General features: G+C 53.1%; 2 protein-coding genes across 9 annotated transcripts in view; one reads left to right on the forward strand and one right to left on the reverse strand.

The window, feature by feature from the left end:
• The first annotated feature begins 20 nt into the window (after positions 1-20).
• On the forward strand, positions 21-9,861 carry GSR (glutathione-disulfide reductase). 8 transcript variants are annotated; one of them, XM_055706828.1, is made up of 16 exons: positions 21-183; positions 888-914; positions 1,176-1,264; positions 1,676-1,745; positions 1,915-2,062; positions 2,179-2,233; positions 2,307-2,406; positions 2,903-2,989; positions 3,190-3,351; positions 3,762-3,873; positions 3,957-4,088; positions 4,269-4,402; positions 4,603-6,514; positions 7,647-7,722; positions 8,915-9,054; positions 9,276-9,861. In XM_055706828.1, the coding sequence occupies exons 1-13, from the start codon at positions 55-57 to the stop codon at positions 4,750-4,752; spliced, it is 1,395 nt and encodes a 464-aa protein (XP_055562803.1). In that variant the 5' UTR covers positions 21-54; the 3' UTR covers positions 4,753-6,514; positions 7,647-7,722; positions 8,915-9,054; positions 9,276-9,861. The 8 variants fall into 8 exon arrangements, with proteins under 8 accessions (XP_055562803.1, XP_055562794.1, XP_055562812.1 ...); XM_055706819.1 differs by having other exon boundaries at positions 7,647-9,054; XM_055706837.1 differs by having other exon boundaries at positions 7,647-9,054; positions 9,425-9,861.
• Positions 9,061-27,938, reverse strand: part of FRAS1 (Fraser extracellular matrix complex subunit 1) — a 173,629-nt gene continuing 154,751 nt past the window's right edge. Inside the window, exons 54-73 of the mRNA XM_055706880.1 lie at positions 27,355-27,601; positions 26,122-26,466; positions 25,681-25,841; positions 25,153-25,300; positions 23,682-23,887; positions 23,057-23,213; positions 22,207-22,407; positions 20,677-20,864; positions 20,216-20,491; positions 18,952-19,184; positions 18,436-18,596; positions 17,442-17,656; positions 15,760-15,910; positions 14,636-14,743; positions 14,300-14,459; positions 13,462-13,578; positions 12,633-12,799; positions 12,123-12,328; positions 10,788-10,934; positions 9,061-9,775 (exon numbers count right to left, since the gene is read on the reverse strand). Of these exons, the coding sequence (XP_055562855.1) occupies positions 9,191-9,775; positions 10,788-10,934; positions 12,123-12,328; positions 12,633-12,799; positions 13,462-13,578; positions 14,300-14,459; positions 14,636-14,743; positions 15,760-15,910; positions 17,442-17,656; positions 18,436-18,596; positions 18,952-19,184; positions 20,216-20,491; positions 20,677-20,864; positions 22,207-22,407; positions 23,057-23,213; positions 23,682-23,887; positions 25,153-25,300; positions 25,681-25,841; positions 26,122-26,466; positions 27,355-27,601 (4,179 nt within the window). The 3' untranslated portion in view covers positions 9,061-9,190. The remainder of the gene's footprint in view (positions 9,776-10,787; positions 10,935-12,122; positions 12,329-12,632; positions 12,800-13,461; positions 13,579-14,299; positions 14,460-14,635; positions 14,744-15,759; positions 15,911-17,441; positions 17,657-18,435; positions 18,597-18,951; positions 19,185-20,215; positions 20,492-20,676; positions 20,865-22,206; positions 22,408-23,056; positions 23,214-23,681; positions 23,888-25,152; positions 25,301-25,680; positions 25,842-26,121; positions 26,467-27,354; positions 27,602-27,938) is intronic.

The following is a 27,938-nucleotide window of genomic DNA, read 5'->3' on the forward strand; positions in this document are numbered from 1 at the left end:
TGCTGGGCGGGGGCGGGTATCGTGGCTACCGAGCCCGCCCGGCCCCGCCGAGCCATGGCGGCGGCTGCCTACGAGCTGCTGGTGCTGGGCGGCGGGTCGGGGGGGCTGGCCGGGGCGCGCCGGGCGGCGGAGCTGGGGGCCCGCGTCGCGCTGGTGGAGCCGCGCCGCTTCGGGGGCACCTGCGTGAGTCCGGGGCACCCATGGGGGGGGGCGGGGTCGCCAGCCCGGCCTTGGAGCTTCCGCAAGGATAGGCCTGGTCACCTGAGCTGCGTGGAAGCGGGTCCCAGTGCCCACGCGTGGCCGTGGGAGGGTGGCGGTTCTGTGGCCAATTCCCCACGCGTGGCCGTGGGAGGGTGGTGGGTCGGGGTCCGATTCCCCACGCGTGGCCGTGGGTGGGTGGCAGTTGCGGCTGTTCTCGGGGCGATAAGGGGGTGCCGGCCAGCCCCACGGTGGTGCGGCATGGCTGCGCGCTCTGGTACAGCTGCAAGGCAGTGAAGCAGAAAAAAATTTGCTCAGTACCCAAGCCAGGGGCAGGCTCTAGTTTTACATGTTGTGTTCCCCTGGGAGTTGCCGTGCCAGGACCAGAAGGGCAGGAAAGGGATGGTAACACCTTTCTCCTAGTAAATCTGTTTAAAATTATTGATGGAAAAAAGCAAACCCATGTCTTTGCAGACCGCGCGCCTTCCGTGTTCTCATTCAAGGAAATGAAGGAAAACAGACAAACCACAAGCCCTTGAGGCACTGCAGGCGCTTCCAGCCCTCTTTCGCTAGAAACCTGCAGTGCTGCTTGTATTTTCCCGGGCAGAGAGCAGGGATTCACTGGGATGCTCTCCAGTGTCACCTTTGGAAAACTTCAGCCTTAAGACTTGCTCTTATTCCCCCCTTAGGTCAACGTCGGGTGCGTGCCAAAGAAGGTGAGGGTGCTTTCACTGCTGGCTCCCGCGATGCCTTGGCTGTGGTGTGGGTGCTTGCCGAATTGTGGGGAGGTGCTGGCACAGGGCACAGGGGGGAAGCAAAGGCTCAGGGCGTATTGAGCCACCGGGATGTCGTGTGGTGCTCAGACCCCGTGTCCCGTGAGCTGTGCCAGGCAGGGGTGAGGCATCGGGGAGCGTGGTAGGGGTTTTCCCAAAATCAAAGCGATCTTCCTGAGCTGACTTGTGGTTTTGTGCGGGCAGGTGATGTGGAACGCAGCGGTCCACGCGGAATTTGTCCACGATCACACCGACTATGGCTTCGAAACGCCTGGTGTCAAGTTCAACTGGAGGTAAGCACAGAAAGAGCCGGTTGGAAACGAGTGTCTCCCGGCGTGTGTCCTGTGGGGAGCAGCCGCAGGTCAGTGCTGTGGCTCTGTGGCTCACTGTCCACCCAAAGGGGTCCCTGTGTGCTTTGAGGCTTCCCGTGGGTGGATGCTGAGCTGGTTACGTGGCCCAGATTCCTGCTGTATTTCGGGAAAGGAGGGGTGGCAAATGGCTGTGGGAAGAGACTCTGGAAAAGGCGGATGCAGGGAAGGCAGGCGCAAACCGTCATGTCAGCGGGGAAGGCTGCTGCCCGCTGCGTGACTCGGGGCCGCTCTGTTTTGTGGTGTGGGTGCCTTGTACAGAAGGGATGGAGCTGTTTTTCGCTGACCGCTCTGGGTTATTCACTCACGGTGACAGTAAGCCCCATTCTGTTCCAGAACAATGAAAGAGAAACGTGATGCTTATGTGAGGCGCCTGAATGAGATCTATGAGAATAACGTAAAGAAGGTGAGGATGTGTTTATCCTGCGAGCTGAGCGGAGAAGCGGGGTCTGCTGGATTTTTGGCTGCTTTTCCAGCCTTAATAGGTGTCCTCTTAACTGTGGAAGTCCCGGCTCCGTTAGCCAGCTCTCACACCTCCTCCTGCTGTTAATCATGGAACTGTTACTCCCCCCAAGGCTCACATCGACATCATTCGGGGCTATGGCAAGTTCACGGCTGACCCTGAGCCTACCATCGAGGTGGATGGGAAGAAGTACACAGCTCCTCACATCCTTATAGCCACGGGTGGGCACCCGGCTGTTCCTCCCGACAGCAAGATTCCTGGTGAGCCTGATGAATTCCTGGCTGCCTGGAGAGGTCTGCCAAAGCAAAGTGGGATTTGGGAGCTGGAGGCAGGAAGGGGGGCTGGTGCTGGGTGTGAAAGGGGCTCTGCTTTGCAGGCGCCAGCCTGGGAATCACCAGTGACGGCTTCTTCGACCTGGAGGAACTGCCCAGGTAAAGCAGGGCTCAACCCCTGGCCATTGCCGCTGGCTCCACACCCGCACCCAGCATCGCTGCTTCTCTGCAGGCGCAGCGTCATTGTCGGTGCCGGCTACATCGCGGTGGAAATTGCGGGGATCCTTTCCACGCTAGGCTCCAAGTCATCCCTGCTGATCCGCCAGGACAAGGTAGTGCCACCGGCTGTCCCCAGCCACACTTCCCGCCTGGCAGCTGCATTCGAGCCCACTGGGGTTTTTCCAGTCATCAGCTCCCATGAGCTTGGAAAGGAGGGGGAAATGGTGGTGCCGAGGATGGTGGCGTGGTGTCAGGCTGATGGGTGGGGGAGGAGCTGGGGCGGAGGGCAGACGGGGCGAGCAGAATTGTGTAGGTGTGCTGCCATGTGTGTTTTGGCAGCACCAGCCTGCGTGCCCGGCATTTCTGCAGCCATGCATGCCACCGCACCCGTTTCCTTGAGCTTGAGTTCAAGTCGTGACTTGAAAAAAGAAAAAAAATAATATTAAAGGAAAAACAAACAGGAGAATTTATCATTAACCAAAAGTGTCCCAAACCTCTCGGGGGGCCCAGATGGGGCCCAGGTGCTGGGCAGTGCCAGCGGAGGGGGCTGCCAGGTGGTGGCTTCACCTGTGCATCTTCATGTGACGGGGCTGGTGGGTCCCTGTCCAGGTCCTGAGGACCTTCGACTCCATGATCAGCTCAAACTGCACCCAGGAGCTGGAGAACACCGGGGTGGATGTCTGGAAGCACACGCAGGTATGGGCATGCAGAGCAGCCCCGCGGCTTGTCCCATCGCTCCTGGAGCAGCAGGGCTGGGGAAGAGCCGCGGTTTGGGCACCGCTTGCTGGGCCACAGCTTTGGCAGCATCCCTGGTTCTGTGTGGTGCGGGTGCCATCACACCTTGCAAGGCAAAAGCTGTCAGCACCTTCTCCTGCGGGTCCTGTTGTTCCCTGCAGGTCAAGACAGTCACCAAGTCCCCTTGCGGGCTGCTGGATGTGACAGTGACCTCCTCGGTGCCTGGCCACAAGCCAACAGAGGGAGTGATCCAGGACGTGGACTGCCTGCTGTGGGCCGTGGGGCGGGAGCCCAACACCAAGGAGCTGTGCCTGGACCAAGTGGTGAGATGGCAGCACATCCCTTCCACACTGGTGTGAGGATGCCCATGGGTCTCCGGGAATCCCAGGGGCCTCCAGTGTTCCCATGGGTCTCCAGGGATCCCACAGATCTGCAGGGGTTTCACAGGTCTCTGGGGTTCCCATGGATCTCCAGGGTTCCCATGCATCTCCAGGGCTCCCACAGGTCTCTGGGTTTCCCGTTGGTCTCCAGGGTTCCCGCAGGTCTCTGGGGTTCCCATGGGTTTCCAGGGGTCCCATGGGTCTCTGGAGCCTGCCATAGGATGATGTTCCCACCATGCCCCGCCCCAGGCTGGGAACACGGTGGCCACCAGCACAGGTCCTGCATGGGCATTGCTTGTCCCATCCCTCCCTCCTGGGGCACATGCCGAGGTGGCTGCCATTTCCCATGGCAGGGTGTGCAGGTGGACGCCAAGGGCCATGTGGTGGTGGACGAGTACCAGAACACCACCAGGAGAGGGATCTACGCCGTCGGGGACGTCTGTGGGAGAGCCCTCCTCACCCCAGGTATCACAGGGTGCCCCGCTGCCCTCCACAGCCCCTTGGTGCCATGCCGTTCCACAGCTCAGGCTCCCTGTCTCTCCTCGCAGTGGCCATTGCAGCTGGCAGAAAGCTGGCCCACAGGCTCTTTGAGGGCAAGCAGGACTCCCGCTTGGACTACCATGACATCCCCACCGTTGTCTTCAGCCACCCACCCATCGGCACCGTTGGTCTCACCGAAGGTGGGGACAGACAGGGCATGGGGAGGCGGAGAGGCTGGGGACATGGCGGCTCAGAGCTGCTGGTTTGACGCTGGAGGAAATGATCCAGCCGGTGGTCCGAGCCTTGTACGACGTGCTGACTCCCTCTGTAAATGTATATGGTGCATCCCCTTGATGTATGTGCTCTGTCTTATGCTGCAGACGAAGCTGTGGCCACGCACGGGAGGGAGAACGTGAAGATCTACAGCACGTCCTTCACCCCCTTGTACCACGCCATCACCCAGAGGAAGGTTAAGTGCGTCATGAAGCTGGTGTGTGCTGGCAAGGAGGAGAAGGTGAGTGGGGGGGGACAGCTGGGGGCTGCAGGGGGGGGGGCGGGGACCACGGCTGGCTGGCCTCTTACCCTGCATGGTGAGCTCTGACCTGCACAGGCCGGGTCTTGCTCTGGGATCCATCTCCCCCAGCACCAAGCCTGGCGTTCAGCCTGGATTTGGCAGCTCTGGGTCCCATCCAGCCCCTCACTTCTCCCCCAAAGGTGGTGGGATTGCACATGCAGGGGCTGGGCTGTGACGAAATGCTGCAGGGCTTTGCCGTGGCCATCAAAATGGGGGCCACCAAGGCTGACCTGGACAACACTGTCGCCATTCACCCTACTTCTGCCGAAGAGCTGGTGACGATGCGCTGAGGTGGTGGCACAGGCAGCCCCAGGGACAGTGGCTTGCAGTTGGGGAAAATGTTTTATATGCCTTAAAAAAACGCCTTAACAGAAGGTGGTTGCCCAGAGAGCATGTCTGTAAAAGTGGCGTGGCTTGCTTTGGAGTGGAAATAAATGCAGTGATGCTGGCAAGTCTGTGCCATTCGCTTTATGGTGCCTGTCCCCCGCCGTGGCCAGCCGGTCCCTTGGTGCTGTCTGGGGGCAGGCTGCCCTCAGCTGGGCTCTTCCCTGTCACCAGGGCTGTGCGAGTGGCAGTGGGTGCTTGGGGTACCCGTGGGTGCTGGAGCATCCTGGGTGGGCTCTGTCCTCTGCCCCAGGCTCATGAAGGATGCGCTTGCGTGGCTGTTGGACGTGGGTGCGTCCACGTTGCTGTGGGATGTGGGATGACAGTGGAGCTGCTGGCCTGATCCTGCTGCATCCCAGGGGCTTCCTGATCCCCTCCGCAGCCCCGTCGCTATCTGCCCGCTATCTGCCCTTCGTGGCTGCGGCTCTGGAGCTCTCAGACCTTGAGGCAGCTGGAAGCGGCTGGGGGCAAAGCCGGCCAGCAGCGGTGGGACACAGTGCTGGGGCTGGTTGAGGAACTGCTTTGCTTTTACTAGAAATGAATAGTTTGCATGAAATCGAAGTGTCTCCAAGATGGAAAACTCCCTGCAAGCTGAGGAGGAGGTAAGCGACCGAGGGAAGGGGACACAGGTGCTGAGCCCGGGCGTGCAGCTCCAGGCCTGGCTGGGGGGTCTCCATCCCAGCTGGCAGCACCGCTGTGGGCAGGAAAATCCTGCCCAGCCTTCCAGACCCCACCAGCCCGTTACGGGAGGAGTCTGTATGGCTCCTAGGGTGCAAGGGCACCCAAAAGCCCCAACGTTATTGGTGTCCTCGATTATCTGGGTGAGTCTTTGGAAGAGTAACGCTTGGCAAGGCTGGGGTGCACAGCGTCTCCTCCGGGCTTGCCACAGGCAGTCCTCAGGCACGTGAGTCAATTCACAGTTGCTCCTTTGGAATGACGGAGGCGTTACCCTCTCAATACGCCGTGATGGCATGTTGCCAGGATTTTTTTTTTTTCCTCCTTTTAAATGACAAGTCCGGTCGCTCGATGTTTAAGGCGTATTTTAGAGCATGTGTGAGGTCTGCCCTGTGCTTTATAGCCGGAGAAATTATCAGAGCGCCCACAAACAGGGAAAGGGCGGGCGGCAGGGGCACGGGCGGGGCAGAGTGCCTCCTTTTTGCAGGAATTCGGGAAAAGAGCGGAGGGATGCTGGGCCCAGTGTCCCGGTGAGAGCGCGTGCCCCCGCCCGGGGGGACCGGGGGGCAGCGGGATGGGGACCAGGGTGAGCCGGGCTTAGCGGAGGGCGGCCGGGGGCCGAGCCCTGGGCGTCCCCCGCCCCCAGGTGGGTCTGGATGCCGGACACGGTGACCCCCCCGGGTGGCCCCCTCCGGGCTCTGCACCCAGCGCCCGGGGCCGCCCGCATGGGGCGGAGCGATCGGCCGGGTAGGTGTCCCCCCTCCCTCCACCGGGCGGTGTCCCCGGGGCTGGCGGCGGGCGGGCGCTAGGACCCCACGGCCGATGGGCCACCCCGCTCCTGGCCCCGCCCCCGAGGCCGCCATCTTAACCCCCGGCCCCGTTGCCTCCCCCCAGCGGGACCAGGCCGGGTTGGGCCACGCCCCCCCCCTCCGCTATGAGGCGGCGGCGCTGCAGCCGGGAGCCCCCGGCGCTCGGAGCCGCCACCCGGCCCAGGTGAGGAGGGCAGCGGCCGGGCCGGGGCTCGCAGCCGGGGCCGGGGAGGCCTCTGAGGCGCGGGGGCTCGGGGCGGCGGGGCCGGGCCGGGCCGGGCCCTGCGGGGCGCTGGGGCTCGGGCCCGTCCGGCCGCCGCTCTGGCTGCGGAGCAGGGCCCGGGCCCGGCGGCTTTGGAGCCGGGCTGCGGCCGGCCGGTCCCGGGGCTCGGGGTGGGGACTCGACCCGCGGGGTGTGCGGGGGGCTGCGGCCGGGCGGTGGGGCCGGGTCAGCCCGGGGCCCGCGGAGCGCAGGGCCCGGCCCGTGCGGGCAGCCCGAGCCCCCGGCCCCGTGTGTGTGTGGGGTGTCTGGGCCCCGGCCCCGTGGGGTGCAGCCCGGCGAGGGCGACTCGTTCGGTCGCTGCTGGGGCCCGGGAGCGATCCCGCGGCCCCGCCGCTGCCCCCGGTGCAGCCCGGACGCCCGTTCCCCGCTCTGGTGGAGGCCGGGCCCGGGGCTGCGGGGGCTCGGGAGCGGCCGGGCGGGTTTCGAGGGTCCCTGGGGGGGTCTCAGCAGCGCGGGCCGGGCCGTGGTTTCTCGAGGCTGAGAACTCAGCCTCTGCGGTGGGCGAGAGGCACTTTTCAGCCCCCCCAGCACCATCTTCCAGCCCTTCCCTGTTGCGTGTCTGGACAATGCCCAGATCAGGTATTATCCAATTAGCAACATTTATTAACTAGTGAGTTAGTAATTATTCAGTATTTGAGCATTATATTAATGTTCAGGTTATGACAGTGAATGATGTACAACCTGCAAGATGCCCAGAGCGTGCTAAGGAGCAGAAGGTGCAATCAAGCTCATGCTGGACCTGCATTGAGCTTCGACACCTTCAATGTCCAACCTTTCTTCAGTGTTTCTACAACACTCGCAGCATTCGCAAGCTGAATAATCAACATTAAATTCTGATACTTGTATTCAAGGAGTGGGAATGATGTACAACCTCACGCAAGGCTCTCTGCAGTGCTGAAACACAAGGCAGTCTGTGATGTCCGATACTCATGCAGTGGTTATACAGTGCTTTGAATATTTAACTCATCAGTTGATGTCTATAAATACATTATTTACTTTTTATACAGTATTAAGGTATGATGTTACTATTCAGGTGAAGGCAGTGACATGACCTGTCAGAAGCCAAGTCTGCTGTAACGCACGGAGGCTGTAACGTGCTGGAGGAAGAGGTACTGTCTAGAGCTGAACCTCGAGCACCTGCTGTCGTAGAGAACTACTGCCTGTTCGCTATTAATACAGTATTTTCTACATTTAATAATTAGTAAATAGAAATTACTAAGTATTCAGTCTTCCACCGTTAAATGACAATATTCACACTCAAATGCTGGCTGGGAGCAGCGCAGGCACCTCCAACTCCAGCTGCCCCAGGCTGGGGTCAAGTGGCAGCTGGGGGGTGGATCTGGCCCAGCTGTGGTGCCACCAGGGTCCACAGCACTTTGCAGCCTCCCCCCAGTGCTCTCCCTGGGAAAGAGACGCACGCACTGGGCCCACGTCCAGCAGGGCAGGTACACAGCCCTGTTAGGATCCAGGGGGTGCAGCCATGGTGCTGGGGGGCTGGCACAGCCCCTCTGGGCACACAGGGGGGAACTGTCCCTTGGCCCTGGGGGAAGGGGAAAGAGACCCTGGGGGTGACCTATTGCAGCATCATCCCAGAGCTGCTTGGGAAACCTCCATCACCAGCCCAGAAGGCTCCCAGGCTGTGCTCTGGCCATGGCCTGGGGCTGCCCCGGGGGCAAAAGCCACAGGGCATCTCCTGCCCTTCCCACCCCAGTGGAGCCTCCCTGCCCCCAGCTGTTTGGTGCCCAGCTTCCTCCCTCAGTCACCCCCCCCCCCCCAGGCCATCAGCCAGCCCCCACCGTGAGAACACCAAACACCTCCCTGCTCCCTATCGCTGCAGCCCTGAGGGGCTCCTGCCCCACCAGGGAACAGCAGCAGGCTGAAGGAGGGGAGGCACGGGGAAAGGACACCGCAGTCACGCTGTGTATCAGGTTTGTATTCCAACTTTACTCTCCAGTGTGCAGTGAGATGGGACAGTTAGCCCCTGCCATGACAATTCGTGTCCTTGCTGCCCCCTCCCCACAGTCAGCACTGCCCCAAAATGAACCTCCCAACCCCCAAATACCAAGCACCAGGGTTCCAGTTTGCTTTTCTGTAAGGTTTTGCCTCATTTTAAGAAGCAAACAAAGGCTGCTTGCCTTGGGTATTAAACAAGGAGATGTTGCTTCTCTTACATTACTTCCCCAGTGAGGTGGGGAACTGACCCCGAGCCCTGCAGAGGGTCCCTGTGGCTCTTCCCCAGCTGATGTGGAGCCACCTCTCCATGCTGGGGGGTAACAGTGTCCCTGCGATGCCCCACCACAGGCCTGGGCCTCCTCTTTGTGCTACCGAGGGAGGTGCTGGGCTCCCCAGGGAAGTGGCGGCAGTGGAGCCACGGATGGAGAATTCCGTGCTGCCTGGCCTGGCTCCAGTGGTGCAGTGAGGCAGCTCAGCTGGGAACAGAGGTAAGCTAGAGCCGCTCCTTACAAGAGTATAAAAATACCAGCGTAAGTTCTCAGCTTTTTTTTCTTTTTTTTTTCTTTTTTTTTTTTTTTTCTTCAATTTGTAAAAAGCTTTTACCAAACCAAAGTGTATGCTCCATTAAACTTCTGTTCCGTCGTGCAAATTGCTGTGGACTTTGACTTCCAAGTTCACCTGCTTCACCTTCCTGCCTTTCCCCTCACAGATGCCACCAGTTTCCCTCAATATATTAACGTTCCTCACGGTGCAGTACTGGCTGTCTGCAGCTGCCTTGGCGCCCCTGGGCAGCTCCACCTTGGTGTTCAGGGGATGCTGCTCTGGGGCGGCCCGGGCAGCCTTTCGCTTCCTCCACAGCTTTCGGCACTTCCTGGTGAGCAGGCAAAATCCCGAAAGCACCAGAAGCAGCAGGGTAACCGCAGCGAAGGCGCTCCCCAGGGAAGCACCCGTTTGAGATAAGGACGCTGAGACGGCACCTTCTTCCCTCTCCAAGATCAGTGACTTCATGTTGGTGCCGTTCTTGATCTGGTCACCTTCGTTGTCATAGATCAAGGAGTCATCCAGCATCAGCCTCCCGTTGCTATCTATCAGGTCCCTGCGGCTGCGTTTCCAGCGGTGAGTGAGGGATCGCTGAACGCGAGGCCCTGCCATGCTCTCCGGGCCAATTATGTAGATGACTTGAAGGTACCACTGGTGTCCAGCTTCCACCTTTAGGAAAGGGAAGACACACAGAAAATTTTAACTATGGCTTTTAGATCAAGTGATTTTGTAAAATAAAGGTAGAGATGGTTGCATTTTGCATCCCATTTCTTGACTCGTGCAAATATCAAACAAAAAAGTCTGTGTGTTTTTATAAGCACCTACAATAATATTTATCACCAAGTGAGATTTCAGTCTTCTCGTCTGTCTTTGGCAACTGCAATAATTAATGTAGGAACATTAATAATATGTTGTTAAAGAGCTGCTTTCCTGAGTGCCTTGGAAAAAAACAATCACCAGACTGAATTCCTCACCTCCGTTTTCTATTCTGGAGTTTGCTTCTTAACTGGCTCCACAGTTAATTTATGATGTGACCCTTAAGAAGCCCCTTAAGCAAACAGAGGTCACAGAGTTACAAAGAGGGTCTCTCTGGGGAGGGACAAAAAAAGCCCCAGGAATGAGGATATAAAATTCTGCCATCGATCAGGAGCTGCCTCTGTGTCCCTCCTGTTTCTGCCACAATCTGCTTGGCTCCTCCAAGTCTCATACTCTGCGCATGGAGAGGAACCGCAACCCGAGGTCACCTGCCCCTGTGACGGGGAAGGGGTGCAGAGAGCTCTGAGCTGCGGTGACCTTTAGAGGAAGGGCCAGCACCAGCACCGTGTATGTGCTCCATGGCTGAACACGGAGTCTGATCTTGCACCTCTTATTTACCCCCAGGCAAATCAAGGAGAGGCGTGCCACAGTGTCGTCTGCAAATGCAGATGACCACGTGCACGTGAGGCCACCTCTCTTTACAGAGACCATGTTGCGGGTGGGTGTGGAGACCACGCGTCCCACCGCACCATCAGAAAAGTTGGGTGAGAGTTGCCCTTACACCGCAGAAAGCTGCAAGAGCTATCCCTGCACCGGTTTGGCTTCTCTAGGCAGCATCAGGCCCAGAGCTTACCGTTCACAAAGTATTTGGGACACCCTGGCCAGGGAAGTTAGTTTTGGGCTACGGATACCGCTCAGTATGTACCTTGTAGAGAGCATCCACCTTGAGAGTAAATCCATCGACTCCGGGCATGCTGCTTACTGAATGGAACTCGGACAGTTCGGAAGCAAAGTGGGCGTCAAAAGGCACATCGTGGAAATACTTATCTGTCACTTCTGGTTGGTTTCGGTCCTGGAAATGAGAGAGGAGTTACGAAGAGGAGTGCATGCTGTTGTCTTTCCAAAGGGAAGCCAGAAGCCAGGTCACTAAATAACACCCACGTACTGCCACAGGAATCGAATCCAAATGCCTGGTCTCCACAGCTACATATGGCCGTGGACACTTCTTTAAACGCATAGCTTACCACACAGAAAATATTTGTGACCTATATGGTTTGTAGACATTGATACTGTTTTAGTACTGATTGTCTTAATATTAGGTTTGTAGATCTGAAGATCAGGAGAAAAGTTGAGCCAGCCTGCTCAAACATGCATGCCAAATTAACACGATTAACGTTACCCTTATCCCGTGAGCGGTAACGGGGCTGCCAGCAAGGACATTGGCAAATGTTAACTACAAAGCACGTAGTGAGAGGTGAATGCATCTTGGGAACTAATCGGAGATTTATACAAGAAGAATTTCTGAGTAACTGGTAAATAGATCTCTCTTTATATGATGCCAGTCTAGTCAATTCCGAGCCACAGCAGAAGCAAGAGATCAAGGAAAATTTTAAGAGTTTGGTACTTAACTTCTTTTTCTTCCAAATTTCTGGTTTGTTTTTTTTTTTTCTTTTTTAAGACTAAGAAGCACTCATGGATAAAGAATAAGGAAAAACTGATCTCGTCTTTGTGGTTTGCATCTATCTGCTCAGTACTGCAAAAAATCCACTGCATTTCACTTCCCATCCCTTTGTAGCCAGAATGCATTCCTAGCCAGGGAAAAAAACACCACCAAACAGAAAGCAGAAGCAGAGGACAGTTCTGTGAGCATTTCAGACCCCTCACAGGTGAGGGAGGTGCTTTGCACAGGCACCACGCTTTGTTCTGTGGCTGCACAAAGGCGCAGGGGGCTGAGGGGGTGGCAGGGTCTGCCTGGGGACTCCGCAGGGTGCTGCGGGGTCTGGGGGTGCCTGGGGAAGTGGAACAGAAAAGCAACAATGCTACATCATTTGGGGCAGTCAGGCTAGGGAGAACAGGCAAACTGAAACAGCTGACACGTGCTGAACAGTGTGTGAATAAAAGCGTGATCCCGCCGCACAAGTCAGACGGTCATTTAGTTCCCAGGTCTGTTAGGTCAGCAAGAGGCCGAGTGACCAGATGGTCTGGACATGATCACAAATATTACTCAACATTGCAGTTTTGTCCATAGCAGAAAACTTACCAAGAGGAGAAATCGGTGTTTGAGGTGCTTGTTGGGTTGAATACAGCCATACTGGGGCCCCTCGTTATAGACGGTGCCCGTGGGGTCGAAGAAGGGCACGTAGCCATCCTTGCCTGTACACAGATAGACCTTCTCCAGCTGCAGTTTGTAAGCGGCATTTAGGTTTTGTTCGGGGTTCCAGAGCACGCGGCCATACAGGATTTGCCCTGAGGAGGTCGGGAGGTCAGGTTAAATTCTCCAGTTTGACAAGAGACCCACTGTTGGAGCCAAACGTGCCGGCTCACCTGCCTGTGGGTGTTTTGATTTGCATGTGCAGGTGATAAAATACTGCGCCACAGCACATTCTTGTCATGCTGTTACAGGGCTGTAACGCTTAAAATGCCATTTGTTGCCATAAAAAAGGCAAAGCCAACTCTGAATTTTAGCCTTCTCTTTCAGAAGAACCGAAGTCATGATGACAGAAACATTAGGTATAAGCAGAACAAGCAGGAAAAAGAAAATAAATCCTACCCTTTGAAAAAGCCCCTTTGTAATCCATTTCTGCCAGAGACATTTCAGATTTGGTGGGGTCCATCAGAAACACCTTCTCGTTGTTACAGAGCTGAAACTCTGTATTTAGGGAGTAGACGACGGGAACTGGGCGGTTTGTCTGCTGGAAGGCGATCGGGATCAAAAATCTAAAATGGGGACAGAAAAGGAAAAGGAAAGGTTTAGTTTGGACACACCTGAAGTTACACACTGGGGACCTGCACAGTCCGCGTCACCTTTCTTCCCTCCAGCTTTACTATTTATATATAGCCCAGCAGCCCACACTTCAGCAGTATTCACCCCAAGGCAACTCGCTGCCCCCCACCCTGCCCCAGTTTCCCAGTAAAGATGCAGAGCTCTGTGTAAGCGGCTGCAGCCTCCTCTCGACAGCTTCGATTTTCCTTCTCTCTGGGGACAAGCGAAGGCCATGCGGGCTGGGCTTCTGAAAACCACTGGCTGAGACATACCACAGCTCAGGACAGCCCCTGTCCTGGGAGTCCACGGTCTGGCTAGATGTGATAGAGGAAAGGCAGGCACGCAGATGAAGGCAACTTTTTTTCATAAAGTTTTTTGGTTTTTTTTTGGTTTTGTTTTTGTTTTTGTTTTTTTTTTAAAGAAAGAAAAGCCACCTGCCTTGCGCTCAGGAGTAACAGACCCCACCATACTACAGACTGCCTGGAGCACCCCAACAACCAGCCCAGCTCCTTCTCTCCCCTTTTCCCTTCCCGCTGCCACTGTAGGTGCCACATGCCTGCTGGGACCACACAAACAACCCAAACGTTCTGCTGCTGCCCCGCCGAGGACTCCTCACCGCTCAGGAGCGTGCGCCGTGCAGGGCAGGGGTTTGTCTCCAGGCTCTACCCATGGCTGCGTGGGCTGCACAGTACAGGGGATTAAGAAGATGGTGTACTCTCCAGAGTAGTCCTTCCTGGGAACAGAGAGGAGATGCTGTGGTCACCAAACCAGACTCGAAGCTGTTAACCCAGCTGATGCGTTTGCCTGACATCCACTGTTTTGTAATTAGCGTAAGGAGGCAAGACTAAGTTCATAGCAGGACCTCTCCCTCGCCCCAGAAACATCCATCTCCTCCAGCAGTCAGAGGGGGGGCAAATTTGACCTGCGGTGTTAATCTGACCCTCTGTGCAAGGAGCACAGACTGTAAGAATAAACAGTCACAAATGGAACTAATAACGAAAAGGAATTTTTTATAAAAGTGAACCAACTATTTCTAGATCTTAATATACCTACCTCCACCAAGCAGAGCACTACTGATTAAGTCAGTTGTGGACATGAAATCCTGCTTTTAACTTGCAGACTGCAAAACAACCTTGAATACATCATCACCTCTGCTATCTACCTACCGGCTGGCTTAACTGCTAGAAAAATGCATTTACAAGGACGTGAAATGATTTTTCCCTCTACTTGGACAACCGCTAGAGGAGTGTTTTCAGCCCTGCCAGCAGCTCCCTGCGAGCTCTGCCTCCTGACCGCTCCATGCTGTTGCTGTGGCTGCAGAAAGGACAACAGGGATTCCTCTTTCAGGCCTGGATTTGTTGCACTGCTGCTGCTAACTGCATGCACATTCATTGCCGAAGAAACACATCGTGCTGTGGGAAGCTGCTGAAGGTGGCCGAACCCCCAGTCCTCACCTGTTATAGGAGCTGGTGGCTCTCCAGAGCTGGTAGGGAGAGTCAAAAGTCTGAGCGCTCCACAGCAGCTGCAGGTCAAATTCGATCCCTCCCAGGTGGTCTGGAGTCATTAAAAAAGACTTGATATCTGGCAGGCTGTGGTGCTCCATCACAAAAAGCCCTGGGGTGAGGATGAGGAGGTGACAGGTAAGGCAGAGTACGGGGAGACCCCGTGCCGCACACCTCAACACAGAGGGACTTCTCAAGGGAAGAGGGACTTGTTCAGCTACCTGTGTTTTCAGAACAAATCTGTATTTGTACATTGATTTCTTCCTCTATCAGGACTAACGCTCTCACCTCTGAACTTGGCCTGTGTCTTGAACTCGATAACCAGCCTGCCATCCTCACGGATATAGATCCTGATGATCTGCAGCCGGGCTGAGAGAACGCTGTCCGTCTGAATCCCTGCACAGTGCAGCGAGAAAAAAGCCACACAACACAGTCAGCCCTCAGGTGGGCTCTCTCAGCCCCACGTAGCTCCAGCAGCATTTCAGAGAGCTCCAAAAAGGCATGGTTTAATGTGGATCATTCTCCAGTGAGTCTGCTATACACTTCCTCCGTTATCCACATGTGCCGCCTACGTCTCACTCAAGCATCAAGGAAATAAATATACTGAGCTCTCCCTATGAGTAGCCTGTGAATGTAACTTACTTATTATGTAAAGTTGCAGACAATTGTTTGTAGGTACTCCTGGCCTTAATTCCTGAGGGGCCCTCCATGACCAAAGCTCTGCCAGTCCCCCCTCCACAATACTTAGTGTCACTGCTAGCAGAATAAAACCCAGGGTGAGGCACTGCCTGTTCCTCGTAGCCCTCCGAGCAGCAATATTGCTCAGGGTTGCAGGCACGGGCAGGTTCAGAGCACACACAAAGACTGTGGAAAAGGAAAATTAACAGGCTGGAAATAGAAGACTTGCAGGCACAGGATAATCCACATATAGATGCACGGATGTTAGGTCTATAACCACCAGCAGAGGATAGGAAGGAGTTAGGGCTTGCAGGTGGGAGCACTGCTGATAATATGGGAAAAAGTCCATCCGTGAGAGCCAGGAGGCTGAGGAACATGACTGAGCTCTCACACGAGAATCACTGAAAAGTGTCAGAGAAATCACTCCAAATATCCCACTGAGAGCAACCTGTGCCTGCCTGCGGAGACTGATGAAGCGATAGCTCTTTTCCTGCCGCACTTTCTAAGGCTCAGTGAGAACGGCTCCCATGAACAGAGAGAGGCTGGGGGGAAATGACAGCCCCTTACCAAGCTGACACAGATGCAGGCACAGCTGGACTCAGCCTCCATGCCCTCCACTTCAGTGAGTGCTACCCATCCTCAGGACTGCAGCAGCAGTGCAGAAACCAAGAAAAAGGAAAAAAACCCAAGAACAAACCAATTCTCCCCTACCCCTCCAAATGCCTTGGACCTACCTGTCCTCCAGAGAACGGTATCATAGAAAAAGGAGAACTCCATCTCTGTGTGATGCTCAAGAGAAGCCCAACCTCTTGGCGCTGTCACGTAGATATAGGACACGTAGAGTGGGACGTGGACTGTTAAGAAGGACTGAGCAGAGTCCCGTACCTGTTGATAAAACCCCAAAAAGGTGGTTTGATAAAACCCCCAAAAAGTGGTTATGCACCTTCCAAAGGAGTGACACTGGCCCAGCCTCGCAGCACCCACTGCATCTGTGTTCTGCTCTGCAAATGAAGAAAAAAAAGCCAGAGTACCTGCAAAAGAAGGCTCCTTTTTAGTTCTGGACCATGGATGTCCTAGACACAGGGAGGGTAATGTGGGGACAAAGTATTTCTAAAGCAATATAATGTCATCACTGCAATGAAGACTGAGCATTATTGGCAAACAATTAGCTGATTTGCAAAAAAGTTCTTGGTGGACTGCCATTTGAAAAATAATAATGAATTTCTGGGAAGAAGTATGCAAGCACAGAGGACTCCTCACACACTACAAAACTACGATTAAGTCAGAGGTGACTGCCTGAACTTTCTTTACTTTTACATGTAGGTACTTAAGCAAAACTGCATTTTAATTAAGGGTAAGTGCTAAAGCACACGGGTGTCCTGGTACAAAAGGAGCTGTGGTCACAACTTCAACTCAAACACCCCCCCCCCCCGCCCCCCCCGAGTTTTCAATTCCATGAATTAAAAATAAGCAATTCTGCTTGCTGAGGACTGGCCCTACGAGTATCTGAAATACCACAGCTCTCCGGCTGTACGTACACCAGCTATTATCTGTGGATATTAATATCTATCTGATATATATATATATATCTGTAGATATATTATCTATTATCTGTGGAGCACAGCTGTACTCTGCAAGCCCCTGGAAGAGCTCAGAGAGACATTCCAGACTGCTTGGTGCCAGTCTCTGCATACTAAATTATACAGTTGTTCAGCTCAAGTAGCTCCTCTGGATTTCCACAAGTAATTGGAACTATAAAAGGGAAGTTAACAAAGTATTCCAGACTGGCAGGAATTAAAAGAGATGAGGTTGGCCATAACATTCCGACTGGGAATTTAATACAAGAACCTAAGGAAGATGAGATACTCATTTGAGTGGGATGTACATGTATAATCCATCCATGAGAGGGCAGTGAGACACGTCTAGTAGCGAAAGCCACTATTTTATAGAACATTTTTGGCTTCTGGTCTGCCAGTCAGTTATAAGACATTACTTAAAAATTCCCACGACCTTGCTCCACTGCAGAGTACAAACTGATGTGCCTCTACTCTGTTCTTTGCTCATTTATATTGGCTAACAATACAGTCAAAATTGTAAAAGAACGGAGCACAGCTAAGAATGTTTTGTATTTCCAGCACATCCTTACATTTAAAAAAAATATTTTATGGGTGCTCTGAAGACTGAGAGAATAAAACCTATCTTATTTTTTTATTGTTATTTTATTGTTACCCCAACAAAAATAAATGAATAAAGTGCATTCTGCAAAACACCGCTCTTTTTTAGGTAAAAGTGGGAAAAAGCCATATCCAGTTGTATAAATCAGAACAGCAAATACACACGGACACAAAGTGGAGCTTTGCTTAAGAATTGAGAAGGATCTGTATTACGTGGAAGAGTTTTGGAACTGGCACCTCACCTGGAAGTCAGCGGTGACAGACCCTCCACAAACATCAATTAGTTCAGTCATGTCGTAATAAGCATCAAAAGTCCAGATACAGCTCTTCAGGTTGAGGTGCTTATAGAGCTGGATTGTTTTCGGCTCTCTCACTGTGGGGTCGAACTGGTAAGGGCGGTCATAGCCAGGACCAAGAACGATGCTGTCATAGGTCACTTCATCCAGAAACCCTGCCTCTGGGATTAAGAGACATCAGGACATGGATCACCCCAGATTTTAAAGAGCTTGAGGCCAAGAGGTCCCATTTTCACTCTCAAGTCATGTCACTGTTGTTATACCAGGAACTCAATGGGCTCCTCTCCCTTCATTATCCTAGAGGTCAAACCGAGTACACATGGGGAATGTGTAGGGGAAAACGGGAAATTGTTATAGGAATGGGCTAAGGATCCTAAAACCCACACTTAGCAAGCTATTAATTAAAGGTTGAACTTAAAATTTAAGAAATGCAGAGCAGCGTGAGTATGAAATGAACAGAATGAAGCACAACGATCCCCTGTTCACCACGGAGCCATCACGGGCTGCATTACCCCGAGTGTCACAGACACAAACTGCGTTTTTCCTCTGGCTCTCACATTTACTTCAGCAGTGAATTTGCTTTCACCGCTTCTTGTTGCCATGCAGGAGACTCTGGTGACACGGACCCAATGATCTCCTTCCTGTGGATCCCTCTCTAACCACACGGATACCACAAGACAGATTTGAAAAGCAGAAAATCACCAGCACTCCAGCCTCCTCACACAGAGCAATGCTGCTTAACCCCAGTAAACATCCCCAGGCATCTTATCTCCTCTTCAACTGGGCAACTCTGTTCACTGCTATTAGTAGAGGAAGAGTAATTATTATAAACGTAATATTAAGACAGCCCAGAGGAAGGCAAAGCTGCCTTCTCTCCATTTCTTTACTGGCTTCTCCCTACCATCAAGTTTGGAAAGCAAAGGCCGGCTTTAAAGGTTACCTGAGATGCCCCTGAGGTCTCTGACGGTGACCAGGTTTGAGCAGACATGCTGGTGCCTGTAGATAGACTCCGAGAGAAGGAAATGCAGATTGTGCAGTGGCAGGGTGGAGATGAGGGGCAGCATACCATCCTGATGGGGGATCTGCACTGAGATGTGGATTCTGGAACAAAGAGTGGATGAGACAGTGGAAAAAAAAACCCGCCCCAGCAGCCCCAGCACAGACAGGGTGAGCCTGCTAGTGGCAGCCTTGTATTTAGTCTCAACTACATTCCCCCTTCTACACATTGCTCCTTAAGCTGTCCCACCAACTCCAGTTTCCTGAGGGGAAGGCCAGGGAAGGGTGCAAGGAAGGGTACAGGAGCAGTGCCCTGAGCACCCTGTGCTGTTCAAAAGGTCACGCTGCACGGAGGGATGCGGTTTCAGACCCATCTGAGGTTCTCCTCTCGACCCAAGCCAGCTCCGCAAGTGCCAGGGGCCTGGTGAAGGCCTGCGCTCTCCCCGCTCCAGGCTCCTACCTATTGGGATGCTCCTTGTGCTTAACATCCAAGTACTTCAGTGTGGCGATGAATGACTGTGCCTGGAACCCTCGGGCTGTCCCTGCCACCACAGGGGTGTGACAAATGGCACTGTCCGTGCCTATGGTAACTGCATTGCTTCTCAGGGGGGTCCCCACATGGCCAGCTTTGTCCACAGCCTTGGCCACACAGCGCACGTGGAACCGCCGGCTGAAGTAAATGCTGTCCAGCACCTGCACGGAACGAGGAGGGAGAAACAAGCCTGTGGGTCAAAGACACCAGTGTTGCAACGTCTGGCTGCGTAGCAAAATCATTTTGTCCTGGGGTTTTGAGGCAGCACAGAGGCGAGGCACATGCAAACACTAACCAGGAGCATGCGTGTGCCAACACCTGCTTGGCCACTTGGGCATGTGAGCGCGACTGGCCTCACTACCTACGCCGCAGTAGATGCTCGAGTATGTCGGGTGCTTTACAGCTTCCAAACTCTGCCCACATACTGGGGGGGTGGGGAGGAAGAGGGAGCCTGAGCTGTTATGATCTGCCAGACTCCATCTGTCTCCTGCCACCAGGGATTTACTGAAGTGTCTGAGTGCTTGCAGCTACTTCCCACATCAACAGAAGCTGTGCTTTTAGTAGGCTCAGTGAAGAACAGTGCTAAATTTTCTGAAGCCAAAAGAAAAAAATCCCTAAAGAAGCACCCATGTCTCATGCCAATTCCCAAACCTGAGATTTTAGATATTAATCTCTGTGTAACTGAAAGGCACGCTACCCACTAAAAATATCTCATGCATGAGTAGGCATGGTCTAGAAACACACCTGGATGCCTCAAAAGAGCTGAGACATCACAGCTGGGAGCGCCTGGGAAAAGTCCCCAGAGGAAAACAGTAATTCTGTGGGGCAGGACATGAACAGTCCGGGTAGAGCGAGGTGTCAGGCCACACACAGAGCAGTGCAGCAAAACGAGTGCCTGAAGGAACAGCAGTTCATCCCACGAGCTATGCCCTGCCTGCAGCTTGAGCAGGATGCAGGGCAAGCACATGGTCCCACAGCCAAACCCTGGTAACACAGGTCATGTCAGCGTGCAGAGCTCTTATCCAGGCACAGCCACTTTTCCAGGTGCATGACTATCCAATGGCAGGGATGCAACCAAATTTCACACATGAGTGAGTGATCGATCACACAGACGGACAGAGCTGCTGCAAGCCCTCCCTGCCTTACACCACACGCTCCTGCACCTTCGCCATGCCGGTACCTTGCCACACACCTTATGGTTGACGCTAGTGAATGGTGTGTTGTCACTGATGGTTTCAAAAGGTGACCTGGCTCCGTTCCCATCTGTGGGGGTCGCGACTTCCCAGCTGAACTGTATTGAAGACTGGTTGATCCCAGCTTCGCTGCAGCGTTCCTTCATGGCTGTGTATTTGGGGAAGTGAGGGTCACAGGGAGTGACACAGATGAGCGGATAGCCTGGGGAAGGGGATTTCTTCGCGCCGTCCTTGGTCACTTCTTCCACCCGGTCGTAATCAGCCAGAGTGACAACCTGTATGGATGCAAGATGGCAGCATTTACCTGGGGTAGAGGGAAGGGGCAGAAAAGGCAATCCTTCCCACATGCTCCAAGCCGCTACATTACTGTAGCTCTTAATTTGATTTCAGAAATCCCACTGGGGTTTTCAGTCTGTACTTGAAGGGTACTAAATCACAGCCATTGCAATGGGCAACTCACCACGGGAGGTGCTGGTAGAATCAAGCTCCCTGCTGCCTCCTGATCCAAAATAGTCACTATTGCAGTGCTGGTATCTCCAAGAACAGCTTCCACCGGATCATCAGGACCCAGCACCAGAGAAAAGGACTCGTGCCACTCCCGGTCTTCATTCGACATGATCTCCACCTTAAATATGATGTGGTTCACACCTGTGAGAGGAAAGGCAAGAGAAATAGAGAGAATTCGATTCATCATCAAATATTGCTCTAAAGTTCTCATAAAAAACCTGCACAGCTGGTCTAGGCTAGGACTGCTGAAACTTTATGATAAAATATGCATTATAAATTTTATTTCCGCTCATTGCTACTAATAATTTAGCCCTGTCCACACAGCAGTCTACTCTATACATAAAACTTCAGCTATGACAACTGATCCAATTGATCAGGTGACAGATTTACTAGCAGATGCCACCTGAGGATTAATAATGCCTGTCTAGTAAAAATCTATGATTCAAAGAACATCCCCACCTCTGCTGCGAGCATCTGTGCTCTCCCCTTCACACCAGTATGCAGAACTTTGCTGAGGGTTTCTTGGTCCAGCAACATGGTCTGAGCTGCTGCACTGGATCCTGAAAGATCTCTGCTGAGCCTTACATCCCCTGAAGACCACTTTATGCTCACCTGCCAGATGTCAGTGCTTCTTTCTCAGTTCTGACCACCGTTTAACAGTTCAGCCTTTTTGTGTAACAAAATTACAGCTATAGCAGAGTGCAAGGCTGCAGCCCAGAAGAACCACACTTTAAAAGACCACACAGTGATATGTAGTATATTTAAAAAGTGTTACCAAAAAACCCAGAAAAAAACCCCAAACCAACCAAACTCCAGATCCTTCTTACCCAGCAGGGCATTATGAAGGGATAAAATGTAGTACACAAGAGAAAACATGGGAAGATTTGGGATAGCCTTCCAATTTTTTCAAGTGATGTTAATTCCAGCGAGCAGAAAGTCTCAACCATCTCTGTCTCCTCAGGCACTGACAGTCTGCTCAGCAAAGAGCTCACCACCGCTTTCGTTCCCTCGTTTTTTTTCATGGCCCCCCTGCTCGGGCAGCAGCTTGGCACTTTGCTTGTTGAGCACTGGGCTGGTGCTCAGAACACCGGTGTGCTTGACCTGAGAACGATCAGGCAACCAGAAGGGCAGAGAGGGGAAAGGAAATGTCTAACGCGAGGGAAGGGGGAAAGACTTGCACCCCACTTGTAACACGCTTAAAAGCCGGGTAGGTGTTTCTTCCCACAAAGACTGCGATGAACCCAAGATCAAACCCCACATCAAATCTAAACTCCAAAATCTAAGGGTATATTATGCGTTCTTACAACGAATGCAGTTCACTTCACCAGGAGCAGACAGACCTGTGTGTTGTGTTGTAAACCTTATGCAAACAGTCGCTTTTTCCAAATCCCCTGAAGACTGCCCTTCAATCCTCCTTTCTGACATACCCCAAATGTCCCTGGACATGCCACCACCTCTAACCTTCCCTCCAAGGACCCTTTACCTGGACTGAATTTGAGCATTCGACTCTTGGGATAGTAATCCACTCCCGCCTGAGCTGAGCCATCGCGGGTGCTACAGCGGACTTTTGAGGTCCTGTTCTGATCCCCTCTCCGGACCACCTTGATGTTTAAAACGGCAACACCCTCTGGGCCAGGCGGCTCCCGCACTTGGTACGCAGCTTCTTCAAACTCAATGGTGGGTGCTACAGAAACAGCAGTGAAGAAAAAGCCTCAGGTTTGCACACTGGCTGACTGTTTATAGCTGAAGAGCATTCAGCAACTGAGGTGAGCTAAGCTCAGCTCCTTTTAGATTTTCAGAGCAAGGGCCTCCTCAAAGCCAGGGCCAGCTGCAGCTGGAAGGGTTGGATGTGAACTAGGGCAAGGGTGGGGCAAACCCCAACACATATGGCAAATGATTCTCCCATCCCCTGCCTCCCACTGAACCACATGCCCCCAAACCCATGGCACGTGATGGTGCTACAGCCCCATCAGCAGTGACACCAGAGGGACCTGGCATCCTCCTTCTTCCACATGGATCTCTCCAGGCTGTGACACTGTGGAGGGAAGGCAACATCTCCCAGGGGAAGCACGGCAACTCCCTGTGCAGCTGCAGGGGAATGGGAAATGGGACAAATGGGGGGGTTCGAGCCATTGTTATTCAATCTCTCCCTTAAGACCAGCCCCTTGCACAAAGCCATTGCATCCGAGATCTGCACACAGAGCTGTGACCACACGACTGAAAGCATTCATGTGTACTAAATTAAACTGCTAAGTGTTGATGCAACTGTGCTGACTACCTGGGAACGTGCATCCTACACTACAACCACATCCTCATTGAGCATCCTTGCTTACCATCTTCGTCATTGGTGACAGTTATGGTTGCCACGTCCATCTTCCCAACCCTAGCTCCACTCCAATGGTTTCCAAGTGGACTACCAAGACAGACCAGGAACTGCTCTTCTGGTTCAAAGGCAGAGTCATCACTGATATAAACACTGCAGTTCTTCACCTGAAGCCAAGTAAGCAGGAGAAAACAGGAAACATTTGTAAATCTGATGAAGCCACCTTAAAGGCCACACGGTACTTCACTGTCTAGGGTTTAGTGTCCGAGTACTGTCAATCCTGGAAGAAACTCTTATTTTCAAGGCTGTTGCTTCAGTGTGGACAAACCACACAGTTCTGGGATAAGACACAGCGGTGAAGACACCTGCTTCCACAAACCAGCAGCTACAACAATCCTGAGTCCTACCGGCGCAGACAATTTGCATATCACATTTTAATCAATTTTATCATGAAATAAACAACCCTTTCAGAGTCGTGTCATATTTCCAGGAGCAGAATTTGTGACTTTAAGCACCTATGAGACGAGTTTGGATAACCTCTGCCAGCTCCCTCTGACAATGCAGAGCTGAGGAAGAGATGTGAACCTCTTCCGTCAATGGTTCTTCATTGTTCCTCTAAGCCAGGTTCAGCTCACCTTCTCCCCTTTCAAGAAAGTGATGCGAGACTCCTCTGCATTTCTTCTCTCTGCAAAGTCCTCCATGACCTCTGCTGTCTGGCTCTGGGTGTAGCACCTGACCGAGGACTCATAGCTCAGGTCCCCAGTGCGGAAGATGGGGATGTGCAGAGTACCCTCCTTCTCCTTCACCGTGTACGTATCCTTGGTGAACTGCATGCTTGGTACTGTAGGAGGTAATAAAAAGGGTCAAGCAGTGCTGAAGATCCAGAAAGACAGGAGCTAATGGAGGCAGATATACCCTGGGAGAACTGCTGCATGGAGCCTGGCAGCCAGGGGATAAAACAGCAGCTTCACTGTGCCTCAGTACAGGATTTGGTTTCAAACAAACAATGACTGAGCCACCTGACTCCAACAGCTGACGATGCTTGTTCCTTCCCTACCATTTTGGCGCGGCTGCAATGTGCTGGAGAACCAGGCAGGGCCGGCGGTACAGGGATGGTATGTTTGCGAGGTGTGTCAGGAGGGGACCGTATCAGGGCTCAGTACTGAAATGGATGCTCAAAGCATTATTCTACTGTCTGCGGGCAGACACGGAACAAACAGCTGGCAGCAAGGAGGGCAGACATCAACAAACGATGCAAAGGCAGAAATTATTATAACTACTACAGAGTTAGATTATACAGTGTGTGCTTTCCTTAGGCAAGCAAACACAAGAGATGTTAAAAGACAAGAGAAAATAAACACGTGGTGAGATTTTCTCTCATAGTGAGGGGGGCTTTAGCTCACAGAAAGCATGGAATGTGGCCAGCTCTGAGCGGAGGAGGCAATGCGTGGCTGAACGTGCGGGGACACTACAGGAAAATTAATTCTGCACTTCCATAGACTCCAAGCTCTTGTGGACAGTGAAGCACAGAAAGAAACAGGGCTGCCAAGTGGAATGGGATGATCAAGGGGCTGGAGCATCTCCCGTATGAGGAAAGGCTGAGAGAGCTGGGCCTGTTTAGCCTGGAGAAGAGACAACTGAGAGGGGACCTTACCAATGTCTGCAAATATCTTAAGGGGGAGTCTCAGGAGGATGGGGCCAGGCTCTTTTCAGTGGTGCCCAGTGACAGGACAAGGGGCAATGGGCACTAACTGCAGCACAGGGAGCTCCAGCTGAATGTGAGGAAAAACTTCTTTACTGTGAGCATGACAGAGCACTGGGACAGGCTGCCCAGAGAGGCTGCGGAGTCTCCTCTGGAGACATTCAAAACCCACTTGGACACAATGCTGTGCAGCCCGCTCTGGAGGAGAACCTGCTTTAACAGGGCGTTGGACTAGATGATCTCCAGAGGTCCCTTCCAACCCTGACCATTCTGCGATTCTGTGATCCCAGGAAAACAGGCTAAATCCAGCCTAGAAATAACCTAACTCGGACTAGCCTCCTGCTGCATGGAGTGTTAAGGAAGAGGCTAGGATGGGCCAGAGAGAGCTGCCATGGATAACTTACCATCTTGGGTGACGTCATTAATAGCCACGATCGCTTGGAACGGCTTTGTCAGCTCAGCTCCATGGGGTGAGCTGAGATAAACAACAAATGTCTCCAGCCCTTCTATCACTGGGTACTGCGCATCATCCAGGATTGTCAGAGTGCAGAACTAGAAGGAAAGCAGAAGTCCTGCTTTTAGAGATGCAAAGCTTTCATCCCTCCTGGCACCTGCATCTGGGTGTCTAATGTAAAGTCATTATGTCAGGCCTCTTCTGAATTCATTAACCAAGGGAAACAATGTTCTAGATAAATCTGGCATATCATTTCAGAGAACAGGCAGCCACCTTTATCCTGGGAGAGGTGGTCTGACCAAGCCTCCTCTGGCTGGAGGGCTGATCAGTTGTGAGCCTGTGCCTAGCAGATTCATTAATAACTCTCAAGAGGCCCTAAGAGGATTTTCAAAACAGGCAAATATAGAGTAGGCAGATAAACAAGAGGGAAGCGTCACCAGACTGAGCAGGCTCATCAGAAGTCAAAGTGGCTCCTCACCTCTTCTGTCTTGCCTGGCCTGAAGTCTATTTTTCTGGAGCTGGGGACATAATCGATTCCTGGGCTGGCAGATGGAGGGTCTGATGTCCGAGTGGCACACCACACTGAGACGGGGGTTGAGAGATCAGGTCCCTGTCGGAGGACTGGAATCTCAATGTTTCCTGCATCACCAGTTGCACATGAGAGAACCAAGATGAGAAAGCAGCCACATACCACAACACCACCCCTTTCCCTTCAGCATGCCCTTTGCCCTTCACAGGCTACTGCAGAGAAACCCCCCCAGCCTTCCCCACAGGGGCAGAGGGAAGAACAGAAACCCTCTGCAGATCTTTCACAGTTCTCCTGCTGTGCCCTGAACTGCTCCTTCTGATACCTCTTGCTGCTGAAAGCACCCCAACGTGCTGCGGAGCAGCCTCGGGGCAGCTCCCTGCCACTCTTCACCTGCAGCCTCGCTGACAGTAAAGGTAGCGTTCCCCAGGAACACTGTGGAGGCATCGTTGGGACCACCAATGAAGACGTTGGCTGAAGCCCGGCTGCCAATGCGTGCGTTATCTGAGGCATTGGCCAATGCGATCTCAAACTCCTCTTCCTCTTCGTATTCACTGTCATCGATCAGCATGACATCACATGTCATCGTGGTGACACCCGGACCAAAGACGATGCGGCTGTCATCCACCATCCCACGGGACTTGAAGTCAGAGCCAGATTCCAGCATATAAAGGCTGCTTCCCTTGGCTGATTTGGGGACAGTGTAGCAGATGGCAGACACAGTGCTGCTGGTATCCCCTAAGATGTAACAGAAAAGTCATAACTTTATGGCAATACTGTTACTCTGTTTGGTGGAGACACTGTTCACTTAAATAATAAAGCAGCATTCAGAAAAGAGGGTGAGGAGTAAAAAAGAACACCGCCCCTTCTCCTAAACTTGCATAGAAGCTGGCTTAGGTCTACCTCCAAATCTGTACTCTTGGTTACTATGATCAGGAAGCGGGTGGCACGTGCCTATTAAAGAATATATAGCCCAATGACAGGGTCCACATCAAACACGGCACCTAGGTCACAGAGAAGCAACAAATAAATCCATGAGTTTACTCCTGATGCTGGAAAGAGAAATTAATCCCAAAGTAAGGAGCTTTAACTACGTTCGTGAATCTTACAGCAGAGCTGGGAAAAATGAAAAGAAAACCCCCATCTGCCCCGTGTTGTTGCATTTCAGTTGTGCCGCAAAGCTCCTTCTAAAAAACCAAAGTATCACCCCAAAATCATAAACAAGCAAACCCCAAAGAACACCACTTGTTTTGGGGGTCACTGTTAATAGCCTGCCAACAGGGAACAGTTGTTTGCCTGTGCCTGGCAAAGTTATATGCCGCAAAGACTCCTCGGCAGCTTTGCAGTAAGCCTAGTCATGTGCTAAAAGACTGCAGGATAACAGGCACTAAACTGCTTCGGTTATCTATAAAAAAAACCAGAATTAAAATCCAAGCTCTAGGCAGCCTTCGCAACCTTTGCTTCACCTCTCTGCCCAGAGGCTAGGCTGACCACTGCCTCCAGGGCTCCCCACCCACCCGCTCTGCCGTGGGGATTCAGGCTCTGCACACCCACCCACAGCAGCGCCCGCAGAGCCGCTTTCCCTCCTGTGCGGCACGGAAAGTCACTCTGTCCGGCTCGACCCACCTTTTCTTTCCACAGGAGCGGAGAGGAATCCAGCGCTCTCGCTGATGTGGTACGTCTTCCTGTCGAACTGCAGGGTGGGCTCGTCCTCCGGGTCCGTGATGGTGACCGTGGCCCGGGTGACATTCCCCAGCAGAGCATAGGCCGGCATGCTGAGCTCCACGGCAAAGCTCTCCGTGTTCTCAAACACCTTGTCATCGTTAACGATAATGGTGCAGGCCTTGATGTCCTCCCGCTCCTCAAACTGCACCTGGAAGGCAGCAAGGGGGCTGCTCTTTTTGGACTGGGGTCTGAAACTTTCCGTCCTCCCTGCCTCACCCTTGCCTGTGTCACAGACCCCGTGCGTGGGCAGCATCAGACACTGACTTCAACCAAGGCCAAATGGCTCGGGAAGGTCAAAGGCAGCAGCAAATGGAGGCTGTGGGCCCCCACCCCTTCTGGTCACGGTTTTAGCCTTTTGCACGATCAGGAGTGACACTCCTGCCGCTCAGGCAAACCTGGAACGTTTGTGGTCTGCCAGAACACTGCTGCAAAGCCTATCTGTCAACATAAAAAAACTGATGAAAGAAAGGGGACCCTCTTCTGAA

This window comes from Falco cherrug, chromosome 1, assembly GCF_023634085.1.
Source record: "Falco cherrug isolate bFalChe1 chromosome 1, bFalChe1.pri, whole genome shotgun sequence".
In the NCBI taxonomy this organism is placed as follows: Eukaryota; Metazoa; Chordata; class Aves; order Falconiformes; family Falconidae; genus Falco; species Falco cherrug.